Source organism: Mus musculus, chromosome 6, assembly GCF_000001635.26.
Source record: "Mus musculus strain C57BL/6J chromosome 6, GRCm38.p6 C57BL/6J".
In the NCBI taxonomy this organism is placed as follows: Eukaryota; Metazoa; Chordata; class Mammalia; order Rodentia; family Muridae; genus Mus; species Mus musculus.
Window position 1 is genome coordinate 52,713,039 of NC_000072.6, and position 12,749 is coordinate 52,725,787.

The following is a 12,749-nucleotide window of genomic DNA, read 5'->3' on the forward strand; positions in this document are numbered from 1 at the left end:
GGAATATTACTTATCTCATGAATACACTACCGTCTTAATCATAAATATTTCTTTAAAACCCACAATGCCGAACTTAACTTTTGCTTCAACAGCCTATGTCTCTCAACAGTAATTTTTCCTTTTGGAGGACCAGAATGAAGAGATCCCTATTTAAACAAACAAACAAGCAAACACACAGACACCCAACTTAAAAAATTTCAATATATAAGAAACAAATGAATCAGCAAATATTAAGAACCTGTCTTATGGAGGCCAATGTGGACTTGAATTGTGTGGAAAATGAAAGAACTTGAAATTAGAGTTTTGTATATTATTGTTCTGTTTAATGTTATGCTTTCTTCGCTGGTGATACGGTAAATGTCATTAGTTTCATAGCAACACGGGAATATGATGGTTCAATTCGTGATAGCTATGACAGTTCTTGGGGCTTCTGTATATATTGAAACATGTATTAGCTTAGACTGATATTTAAGACCCAGGTCACCTGGCCTCTGAGCGATCCTTCCCATTTCGCTGGTAAGTCAGTTAATTTGTTTCAAACGGACTGTGTTTTGAGGTGACTACATCACTGACCAAAAGCCACAGAGGAAAAAGCTGTCAGGGAAACCACTAAAGGACTCTTTACAGCTAGCGAGTGGGGCGTGTCGCCGCAGAGCATGCGCAGCAGCAGAGGCGGAAGCGAGCCTCCCTGGGGCGGAAGTGACGCACCGCCGGCTCTCCGCTTAGAGAAGGTGTAGCCGGTCTACGCTGAGAGGCAGTGGTGGTGGCCGCGGAGGTTCGGGGCGCGGCGTAGCGTGCGGGGCGGAGGCCCTGACCGGTAAGGTTTGCGGACGGGCCGCGTGCTTTCGAGGTAACCGGCGCTCGCGCTCCGTCTCGGCCCTGGAACCCGGGCCTGGCGAGTTTTGGGAACGGTCTCCGTGGTGACGAAGCTCTCTTTCCCAAGGACGAGCTTCCCCCGGGCCGCGATTGTGACGTGTTTTGGGCTTGGGGTGACCGTAGAGTGGGAAGCGTGGCGGGAGCGGGCGTGCTAGGCCGCGGCTGGCCCCGGCTGGCCCCGGCGTCTAACAAGCCAGGGACGGGTGGCGGGCGCGCTAGGCCGCGGCGAGCCGGGGAGGACCCGTTGGGTTGTTTTGGTTTGAGTCTCCGCTGGAGGAAGAGGCGGGGACTCCCTGTGTCGCCTGGTTTGGCTGTTTACCTGGCTTGGCTTGATCTCCGGCTTCTCCTGGGCTGAGAGATTAGTTGAGTCTTGCTGTTTGGAAAGCAGCCCTCCCCCTCTGGTGCCCAAGAGAAGGCTTTAAGAAATCTTGGGGAGGATCGCTTCGCTCTGTGGTCGTCTGGACTTGATTTCACGACTCCGCCTCCCTCGCTCCACCCACTGCTGACTCTCCCCGGTGTTTTGGACCCGGCGGAAGGTGCAAGACGTGTTCTGGCTAGCGCTCATCGCCCGAAAACTGTACTGTTAGAACGTAGCTGGGGTGTTCGCTTGTATTTCCCTGTTGAGAAATATGAAGTACAATTTGTTCCTGAAAGTTTTGTTGGAAAACGTTGTGGCGTTTGACTATGATAGATTTCCGGCTTTATCGTTATGTTGGTATGTTAGACATTTTAATGCTAAGTATCTGCCAAGTATGCTGCTTTTTGCCAAGTGGTAAAAATTCATGATTAGGACACGAACAAATATAATTAAAATTTTAGTGTTCAATCCCAAAACATTCGAAAATGGTTATTTGAATAACATTCCTTAAAAGTGGGTTGATTAAGTGGGTTTGTGATCTCCAGGTTACCCTCTAGGTGTGGAGAAGAAGCTGAGGCCAAGGACTCGCCTCCATTCTATTCTTCTCAGGGGTAAATTGGATTTCTGTATGTCCCTTTCGAATGTTAGGCAAACGCCCTGAACTTATCTTAGATTTCTGCAAGAATATATTTGACTATGCTAGGAATGACTGGTTAACCTCCTCCCCCTCGTCTTTGTTATTTGTTAAATTTCAAATACAGTTGTATTGTATTATTTGTTTTCAAGTTATTACATTAGCTGCATACCATTTGCTCTTAGAATCACAGTCGTGTATGTGAAATGTATGTGAAATGTAACCATTGAGTACCTTTTCTAGGACAAAAATAACATCTTGGAATTATAAATTGTAACCTTTAAAGGATGCTGTTTTTAAAAAAATTTAGACTTATGCGTATGAGTGTTTTGCTTGCATTTTATGCCTGGTTATATCTGACTTAAGTCAGAAGAGGATGTCAGATCTCCTGGAACTAGAGTGATAGATGGTGTGAACCACCATGTAGGTGCTGTGAACCCAACTTAGGTCCTCTGTAAGAGCAGTAAGTGCTCTTAATTACTGAGTCAGCGCTCCATCCCCTAGGATGCTAAGTTGGTTTTTAAAAAAAGATTTATTTATTTTATTTTAATACACACACACTGTAGCTGTACAGATGGTTGTGAGCCTTCATGGGGTTGTTGGGTATTGAATTTAGGACCTCTGCTCGCTCCGGCCCAAACATTTATTTATTATTATAAATAAGTACACTGTAGCTGTCTTCAGACACACCAGAAGAGAGCATCGGATCTCATTATGGGTGATTGGCTGCTGGGATTTGAACTCAGGACCTTCGGAAGAGCAGTCAATGCTCTTACCTGCTGAACCATCTCGCCAGCCGGATGCTAAAGTTTTTATATGCAGTTCTAACTATATATTTATATTTCCTTGGAAGAATTAACTTACCTGTAAATTTTATTTTTACTTATTTATTGGCTGGGTCTTAACTATGTTGTAGCCCTGGCTGTCCTGGAGCTCTGCATGGAAACCAGGCTGGCTTCTGCCTGTTTTCTGAGTGCTGATGTTAAGGTGTTTTCAACCAAGCCCTGCTTCACCTGTGAAGCTTGTTGGTGTATTTTCTTTGGACTGATTGTTAGTATGTAAACTTTGGGCTTTCTGCACTTGTAGCTCTAAAGTTTACATTGTTCTAAATAAGCCTTAATAGAAATTACAAAGTTCTATCTTCTAATACTTGTGGGCCAAGAACAGTGTTTTACAAATGAACGTATTTTAAAAGATACAAAAATTAAGTTAAATTGGATCTGATATTTTATCAGCTGGGATTATAGCGCTTGGGAGCTGAGGCAGGGAGGAGTGTCGTGAGCTTGAGGCCAGCCTCAACTAGAGTTGCACAGCGAGTCTTTCTCAAAAGAGAAAACCACAGCTGGGCAGAATATAGGAATAACCAGCTATCAAGGCTGGTGGAGATAGAGATGGCTTCAGGAGTGCAGATTAACAAGTCTTTGTTCCTGCCTCCTCAAAGTTGGCTGCTAATATCTTTCTGAGGCTATGCTATTCTACAAACTATGCAGAAGACTGAAGAGTAAATAAGGGACTTGTTAAATCATCAGGCTATTTTTATTCTCCTTCACATGTTTCTGTCATTTAGGATTTAAGTTTGGAGACATTTTACACACACACACACACACACATTGTTTTTTGTTTTTTTTGTTTTTTGTTTTGTTTTTTTTGTTTTTTGTTTTGGAGGGAGGGTCTTGCTCTGTATGTAGCCTTGGCTGCTCTGGAACTTAATGTGTAGGTCAGGCCTCTTCAAACTTACAGGGATCTGCCTGCCTCTATTTTCAAAGTGCTAGAAATAGGCCCCTATTTTTGTAATTGAAGGTTTTTAAAAACAATGGCTGTCAACCCTTATCTTAATTATGGTACAAAAGTGTTCATGCAGTGTTTTCTATTGAAGTAAGTTAGACACAGGGGTTTGTTACTAGCTTGGTTTTTTATTTTCTTTTATTGACTTTATTTTTGAAATTTCTGATTGCACACAAAGGAAACAGGAGCAATGAAATTAAGACTTTTGCTGTTTTTTTCATTACCCCCTTCTTTCCTCCAAACACATTGTTTTTTCTTCTCCTGGAGTTTCTAAAGTGAATGGTAGAAATTAAGCCTTTTTACTTACGGTTTTTCGAGACAGGGTTTCTCTGTGTAGCCTTTGCTGTCCTGGAACTCACTTTGTAGACCAAGCTGGCCTCAAACTCAGAAATCCTCCTGCCTCTGCCTCCCAAGTGCTGGGATTAAAGGCGTGCGCCACCACGCCTGACTGCCTTTTTACTTGTTTTGTAGCTAAGTGATGGAGAGTTAAAAAAATATAATGTAATTTATCACCCAGATTTTTTGAAACTTAATTGGTAGGATAGGTGAAATACTTAAAATTGAAAAAGTCATTTAGTTCCATATGGAGCCACTGGAAGAAATACTACCACAAGAGGCTGCTCCATTTGGGGCTAGTAAAAGCCCAAGTGTAAGTAAAGATAGCATGGAAAGAAGTGCTTTTTTCCTTCTTAGTTTTGGACATTTGCTTAGCTAATGCCAACTATCTCCTTATTCATCTTGATTTGGATATTAGTGAATTGTAGAAATAATAAAATTGGGTTTTAGTGCAAAGATCAGTGGTTCTCAGTCTTCCTAATCTGAGACTCTTTATTATAGTTCCTCGTGTTGTTGTGACCCTCAGTCATAAAATTATTATTGTTGCTATTTCATAACTCTAATTTTGCTACTGTTATAAATTGTAGTGTCTGTGGTTTTGAATGATCTTAGGCAACCCCTGTGAAAGGTTCATTTGACCTGGAAAGGAGCTGAGACTCTTAGGTTGAGAAATGCTGTCATAGAGAGTAGTTTACAGCCTGACACACATAAAGAGGTTCTGCTGGTGTTAGAACCTTGAGGCTACAATAGGAAGGGCTCGCTGTAGCATTTCAGACATTGGTTCCTAGACATATGTCAGGCCCTTCAATTAGTAACTGGGAATTTTTAATTTATAATTCTCTTCCCAACTTACTGCACTTGTTTCTGTAGAAATGCCTTAGAGACAAGGAAGCAGAGTCTGGCCTGGTGAAGTTGCCTGGCTGTATTTTCTCTTTCCAACTAAGTAGGACTTGTTCTTTGCTCTGAATGTCAGTCCCAGGCGTTACCACATGGTGATGCAGTGACTTTGCACATGGCTTCTCTTCTAGGTTATGCACTTCGGCATTCTCAGTGAAGGCCAATGTTTTTAGTAGCTTTCCCATCATTTCAGTGTATTATCTTTGAGAAGAGTGAAGCAGAGTTACTACGTGGGAGTCAGAATTTTTTTTTTTCTAACTTAAAACTGATGATTCAAGTTGTGATTCTTCCTTTAACTTTTAAAAATTAAAAGCTATATTTTCATAAAAGTAAAAAAACAAAAGCAAAAAAACCCCAAACAGACCAAAATTGTGTGTGTGCGCGCACGTATGTGTAAGCCAGAGGTAGATGTTAAGCATTCCTCTCTGTGGCTCTCCACCACATTTACTTATTTTGAAGACAGTCTCTTATTGAACCTGGAGTTTGCTGATTTAGCTAGACTAGCTGGCTTAGTGAATCCCTAGGATCTGCTTGTTTTTGTTCCCAAAGATTTGGTGCTTATAGGTAAGTGCCTGGGGATATGAACTCAGGTCTTGATGGTTGCAAAAACAGGTACTTTACCCAGCAAGCCATCTGTCTCCTTGTTTGTTTGTTTGTTTGTTTGTTTGTTTTGCTGGAGGGTGAGGGTGGAGGCCTCATAGCCTAGGCTTGGCCTTCAAATCTCTGTGTAGCTTGAGCACTGACTCCAGATTCTTTTGTTTTTAGTACTAGGATTATAATTCTGGGCCACAACGCCTGGCTTCACACAGATTCTTACTTTTGTGACATGCACATCATGCATATATAAAGCATATATATATTTTTTTGTTGTTGTTAAATCTTGAATCGGATGGTATTTCAAAGTGTGAGCCTCCCCTCTAGCTTCTGGATTGACTTCTTTTACAAAACTTGTCTGTTCTTTCAAGTGGCATTCATCTATCCCACTGCAGTTTTCATCTCCCTATATAATTTTCCAAGGAGAACTCATCCAGTCAGTGGTCCTGCAGCAAGCATGTTTTCTCCTGGTTGGTTGGTTTCTCCCTCATTTTCTTTTGAGGTAGGGTCTCTGTGTAGCCTAGACTGGCCTTGAACTATCTTCCTGCTTCAGCCTGCTTAAATGTAGGATTACAGTTTTTTATCACCTGCCTAGCTGGGTTATGGCTTTTATTTCTTAGTCTTTAGATGTTCTTAGTCTCACTATGAAGTCATGGCTAGTCTTGAGGCAATCCTGCTTCAGCTTCCAGAGTACTGGTGTAGGCCTGTAGCATTATGCCTAGTTAATAAACTTTTTAATAGTTGTTCAAATGAGCAGCATCTACCGCTGTGATTTCTAGTAGAAACTTCATTGAGTTGTGAAGTAAATTAGATTAGTTAGCAATTTTTTTTGTCCTGGTTTCCTTCATTGTTGCAGGGATCTTCTGTAATGACTTAGAAGCAAGTGCTATAGGCAGTTACTTTTGTGTGTGATGTATAATTAATGATTGTATTGAGTCTGTGATGTGCTCTGTAGTTGCTTCTTTGAGTAAATTCCATCATTGTTTTTCCTTTTTTATCAAAAGTGAATCAGATTAGAAAACTATTTGAAGCTGGGCTGGTGGCACAGGCTTCTAGTTCCAGCAGAAAAGAGGTTGAGGTAGGATTGCTGAGACTTATGGACAAGCCAGGGCTACAAAGCAGGGCCCAGTCTTAAATAAACAACTAAAATAAAGCAGACAAACAAAACAGAACCATTTGAGTCCTGTGCTTTTTGTGGTCTATCTCTGTCTTTCATCTTGTGTTTGTATACTAAATAGGTGAGCATTTACTGGATGGTGTATTTTCCAACATCATATATCTCATTAGTGCTATACTTTAAAAACTTAAACATTTGTATTGTTTATGTGGCTATGGGATGCAGGTTCCACTGGCCACTTGTGGAGGTCAGAGGACAACTTCAGGAGGTGGTTTTCTCCTTGCAATTCCCACATGGATTCTAGGGATTAAACTTGGGTTGCCAGGTTTGCAGGGCAAATACCTTTATACCTGGTTCTTCTTGTTTTTAATACCCACTATTTATGTATTTATGTTTTGAGATTATGAGACTATTACACCATTTATCCTTTCTGTTTTTTTTCTCCAAACCCTACTCTATACCATCCTTCTTGTTCTCTTTCAAATCTATGACCCCTTTATCCATTAATTTTTGATACATGCATATATGCATATCATATATATTCCTAAATATAACCTTCTCAGTCTATGAGATGTCACTTGTGTGTATGTCAGTTAATGTCTACTTATTTTTAATAAGTATATAGGTAAAGTAAATGAATACTTGTAGGTAAGGTAGTTTTTTGTTTTGTTTTGTTTTTTTTTTTAAGATAATATTACACCTAGAAGGAAAGGATAACATCAATATAGGTAGAGGAACAAGTATGATGAACTGTTTTAAGAGACTGACTGAGGAAATTTACATGCTTAAATCCCAGGAAGGCTGGCAGAGCGTGGGTTAAAGAACTGGCTTTCTACTCAGCTGCATACAAGATTAAGGGAATTTTTAGAGACTGGGTTAGGAGAGTGTGTTTATATGTGCATGCACACAGAATCATCATAATTGTTTTCTTTTAAAGGCCCTTAATAATTCTGATTTGAAACCAGGATTGAGAAGTGATGGTTCAGGGTATTACAATATGGTCCGAAAATATAAACAAATGTTAGCATCAGGTTCACTATGGTAATCCAAACTCTAGAATCTGGGGAGAGAGATGGGAGTTAAGGAGGAACTTGAACATAAACATGGTGTTCAGGGCTTCCATACAGAAAGAAAGCATTAATTCAGCAGTAATTGATAACATACAGATATTCAACTGTCTGTTTGTCTTTCTTCCTTCCTTCCTTTCTTTTTTTAGTGTCTATTGCTAAAGAGAAGTCATCAGGTTTATATTGGCAGAGCCTCCATTAAAATACTGCTTGCTTGCTTTTGGTTAGAATAGAGAGCTTAGCTTTCCCGGAGAGCTGCATTGCATTTAGTTGAGTTTTGTTTTGAGACAGAGCTTACCATTTTGTTCGATTTTAAACTCAAGTGTTTCTTCCTGAGTCATACTAGCTATAGTTTCTATATTTCTATATTTGGTCATATTTTAAAGGAATATTTCTCATGTTTAAGGCATACAAATATTTAGAATTAGAATTGTGTTTGTGTGTGTATGGTGCTGGGCATTGAACCTAGGGCCTCATAGATGAGGAACAAGGACTTGACTGAGTTGTATCCCCATCCTAAAAATTATATGGGTTTTGAAAGTATAAGTTTATTCTTATTTGACAGTGTTTAACGTGTATGAATTGCTCTTTTCAGATTCACAATGACATCCTTTCAAGAAGTCCAATTGCAGACTTCCAATTTTGCCCATGTCATCTTTCAAAATGTGGCTAAAAGTTACCTTCCTAATGCACACTTGGAGTGCCATTACACCTTAACTCCGTATATCCATCCACACTCCAAAGATTGGGTTGGTATATTCAAGGTAAGAGAACTTGAATATTTCTTCCACATGGATTCTTTTAATTTTATCTTTTCAGAAATTACATTTATTTATTTTGTGGCGTGTGTGTGTGTGTGTGTGTGTGTGTGTGTGTGCTGTGTGCATACCGTTTGTATCTAGTCAGAGGACAACTTGGAAGAGTTGGTTGTATCCTTTTATCATATAAGTCTTGGTGATTGAACTGCAGTCCTCATACTGGCAGCAGGCAGCTTTGCCTGAGGAGCTATCTTGACAACCTGAATATTTTCTTTAAACAGATTTGGATTTAACTTATACTAAACCTTGTCTTAAGAAACTACATTAAGATTCAGTTTTGTAAATATCACCATGAAATACTAAACACTGTGCAGTCATTTAAACACTGGGAACTTAATTCCACAGGTTTTCTTCTCTGTGATCAAAAGATCCAACTTGGGTTTTTTGCGAAAACTTTTAGAATATTCTCTGTGTGTGCACGAACTTGTGTTGTCTGTGCTGGGTATTGAATCCAGAGCTTCATGGGCAAGTGCTGTACAAGTGAGCTGTATCCTCAGCTCAGAATCTCTTAAAAAAAAACAAACCAAAAACTCCAAATTCTCTCCCATTTCACACTTAAAGGGGGAAAATAATCATTTTTAAAAGATTCTCAAATTGTATACTGTCTCTTCTTGTCGTTTGTGATTGATTTTGTACATCTCTGTAGCCATGCATTGCCTCTTTTGTTATGTACCTCTTAAATATTGCTCATATTGTTATTGTATTATTTTTAGGTCAATACTCTGTTTACTTGAGAGAACAGTAAATTCTTTGTGGGCTGGTTCATATAGTCACCAATCATTTTTCATATTATTTACTTGAAAATTACGTTTCAGTGGTTACTACTTTGGTATTCCCTATGCTGGAGGTTTTATGCAATTTTCAGGCTCTTCAGAATATAGTGGAGAACAGATACAGTTTCAAAAGGCTAGGGGAAAAGGTTTTGGGCTCTTTTCTGTTTATTATTGCATGAAAGAGTTACACTAGTCTAAGCTAAAAGTGGACCCTAAATGGTTGCATATACAAGCTGTGAGGTTTTTAAATCTGTGACAGAACAAGGGACGGAAGGGAGAATCTACTCATTGCAAGGAAATTCTCACTTGAGCTTCAGCGAGTCACAAGCACTTAAAACTTGGGAACCTTCAGCTGATTGTCCAGTCTCTGTCAGGAACTGGCATGTGTTCTTGAGAAGGTCATCCCTTCAGCTGAAGTACTCTCCATATTCTAGATGCACAATTAAAGTACCATTGCAGGCAAAATGTCTTAAATGCCTTTTCCTCTTAACATAATCATCCCTGAGGCTTTGGATCAGGGTCTTCCTGCCATTTCTCTGTTGAATTTGAATATGAAAATAATCCTCAGTGCCCATAGGAAGCAGGTCATTACCCTTACTTGAATCAGCAAAGGGGTTGAAAGAGTGGAGGATCTGGATAAGGCCAAATGTGTCATAATATTTATGTACATATTCATTGAATCAGTTCATTTAGTTAATTGAACCAGGTTCTTACTATAGGACATTTATGATGTAGCTAAAGCCTTAAATCTTTTTTCATTTTCTTCTTTCTTTTTTTCCCTCGGGGCAGAATCTTAACTGTGGCCAGACCTCACTGTGTAGCCCAGCTTATCTTGAATTTGTGAAACCCAAGGTGAATAACCCGAAGGGTCTCAATCACAAGTTCTGTTAACTAGCTCTCAGAACTCTGAGTTTGGTGTGCATGCTTGGGCACGCAAGAATCATAGGCCCTGCCCACAAAATGCCAAGGCTCAGAGTCTGTTATATTATTTTGGCTGCAATACAAGCTTAGGCTCCCAAACTTAGGTTTCTATGAAGACCCCATGGTGAAGTCCTCTGCCATTTGATGAGTCTTACATGCTGTTTCCACAAATAAACCTATTCTGCAGAGATAATAAACTAGTTAACTGCTGTGGATAGTAGATCTAAAACTGTTTGAATGTTTTGTTTCAAGCTTTTCTTATTTCTTAAAACATTTTGTTGGAAGAAGTGATTTAAGCCACCCATTATAGTATGATAAAGGTTTCCTCTGGCTTGTAATGTTTTGGCTGAGAAATCTGCAGGTAGTAGTCACCCTTGTATGGTGACTTTTTCCTTGCTGCTTAAAGACCTTTGGCAGCTTGATAATAATGCGTCTTGGTGTCTCCTTGGGCTTAGCCTAGTTAAGGTGCTTTGAGGTTGTTTTGTTTATAGAGACAGGGTTTTCTTATGTAGTCTAGGCTGCCCTTAAACTCTCTAAAGCCTCGGTTTACCTGACTCTTCCAAAATCTGGGACTCTAGACATAGAGCACCATGTTTAGCTATTTTTAATTTTTGTACTTTGTCCATTTTCTTTTTCATACCTAGTAAGTTTCAGCTGCTACTTTTAGAAATATGCTCTAAGGCGGTCTGTTTCTTTCTAGAGTCTTCAGCCTTTGATGGCTATATTTTATTTCCTTTTTTTTACCTTACATCTTGTCTTTTACTACTACCCAGGCTGGCTTTGACTTCACAGTCCTTTCTCAGCCTCATGAGTAATGGATTAAAGATGTGCACCACTACTCTGTTTATATTGTTTTTATTGATAGGTTCTTTTATGTTCAACCCCCTTTTTCATACCCTTTTGTATTCCCTGACTCAGCTATTAATATTAAAATTTAAAATTGCATTTAGTTAATTTTCTGTGGACATGTGTATTAGTGCCTGTCTCTCTGTGTGTGTGTATGTACATGTGTGTGTCCAGGTCAAGAGGACAATTTTCAGGAGTCAGTTCTTGTCTTCCTACCATGTGGGTTCCAGTGATTGAACTTGGGTTGTCAGGCGTGGTGGAAAAGCCTTTTATCCATTGAGTTTACACACATGCTCACCCCCGCCCCCCTCAAGCTCTGAAACCCAGGTAGGAGGCCTCAGACTTGCTGGTAGTCAGTGTCTGGCCGAGTTTGCAGAATCTTTATTCTGCTTTAGTCGTTTAGATTTCCTTTTGTGAATTTTTCAGTTCACTTATTGTATTCTTCATCTCCAGAGTAGATGGCTATTTTTTTGTTTGCTTCATTATTTTTGTATAGTTGATTATTGGAGTACATTGAATTTAATTAAAAGTATTATTTTGGATTGTTGGTCAGATAATTTATTGAACTCTGTTTCTTTTAGCTTAATGATGTTTCTTTTATTTTCTTCCTTTGGATCTTCTGTTCTTCAGAAGAATTTTTCCATTTTGTGATTTCCACAAAGCAGCATCCTCTTTGACTCATTTCAGATTTGTTTGTACTGGAAAGAAGTTCACCATATACCCTGCCCAAAGATTCTCTGGATCCCCCTTCAATCTTTCACTGAGATATGTTATGTTGTAGCTCTTTTGTGTAATTTCCCAACCTTAAAATATTGCTTGTTTCCGGAGTTTGTACTCTTTCTCCCTCTTGTGTCTGTCTGTGGTACTGCATGCCCTCAGTTGGAATCGGATGTTGAACAATCAGTCCTTTTTTTCCCCAGTGCCTAGGCACCCAAATCGTCCTGGTTTTGTTGCTGTCAACTCAGGTGAGGCAGAAACCTGTGCAGTCCATCTAAAAGTCTGTATGCGAGGTCCATGTCCGGCTCTTCCTGACTGCCGGCAGGAGTGAAGCTGCACAGCCTGCAGAGTTGAGCCTACTGAGGGGAAAGCCTTGTGGTTGTTAGAAAACAATGCCTCTTTTAGCTCACCTGGAGTACTTGTTTTTGTAATGGGTTTTTGGAGTTCTTCCAAAGGATTTTCTGGATTGTGCACTGTGAAATCGCTGACTGCCTGGGAGCAGAGCGTGGGCTGTGAGACTCTTTATTTTATCTTCTCCACATTTCTCCAATTTCACTTTCACTTACTTGGCAGAAGACTCTTTCAGACATTTTGTAATTTTCACAATGTAGCCAAAGGAAAGCCTTTTCTTTTATTCCTGGTTTTTTCCCCTCTTGTCTTTTTATCAAGTGTGCATCTAGGGAACTAGTGCCAGTGTTGGAGGGAAAGAGGTAGAGTTTCAGAACGTGTGAAAGGGTATCTTCTGTTCTGCTAGGAAATGAATAAGAGTACTAGTGGCTAAGAGCTTCGTAAGCTCAAATTCTATTAGCTCTCACTAATGGCACACATCTTCAATCTTGTTTTGGTTGTTAATGGTGGCTAATCAAAATTGTAGGACATGGGGCTGCTAAAGATAGCTCAGAAAGTAATATCAGGGCAGGCAGCTGGAGTGCCCAGAGGGCAGAGTACTGACTCCCAGATGTTGTCTTGTGGTATGTCTGAACCAGCACATGTGTACACAACATACACAC

At 39.9% G+C, this 12,749-nt stretch overlaps 1 protein-coding gene across 4 annotated transcripts in view; it reads left to right on the top strand.

Moving 5' to 3' along the window:
- The first annotated feature begins 653 nt into the window (after window positions 1-653).
- The window catches only part of Tax1bp1 (Tax1 (human T cell leukemia virus type I) binding protein 1), a 53,089-nt gene continuing 40,993 nt past the window's right edge, over window positions 654-12,749 (top strand). For 2 of the 4 annotated variants that reach the window (NM_025816.3, NM_001355595.1), the window contains exons 1-2: window positions 691-817; window positions 8,260-8,428. In NM_025816.3, the coding sequence (NP_080092.2) occupies window positions 8,267-8,428 (162 nt within the window). In that variant the 5' untranslated portion in view covers window positions 691-817; window positions 8,260-8,266. Of the gene's footprint in view, window positions 818-1,126; window positions 1,592-8,259; window positions 8,429-12,749 lie in introns of those variants that run through there. The other 2 variants (XM_006506370.4, NM_001355596.1) reach the window with 2 other exon arrangements.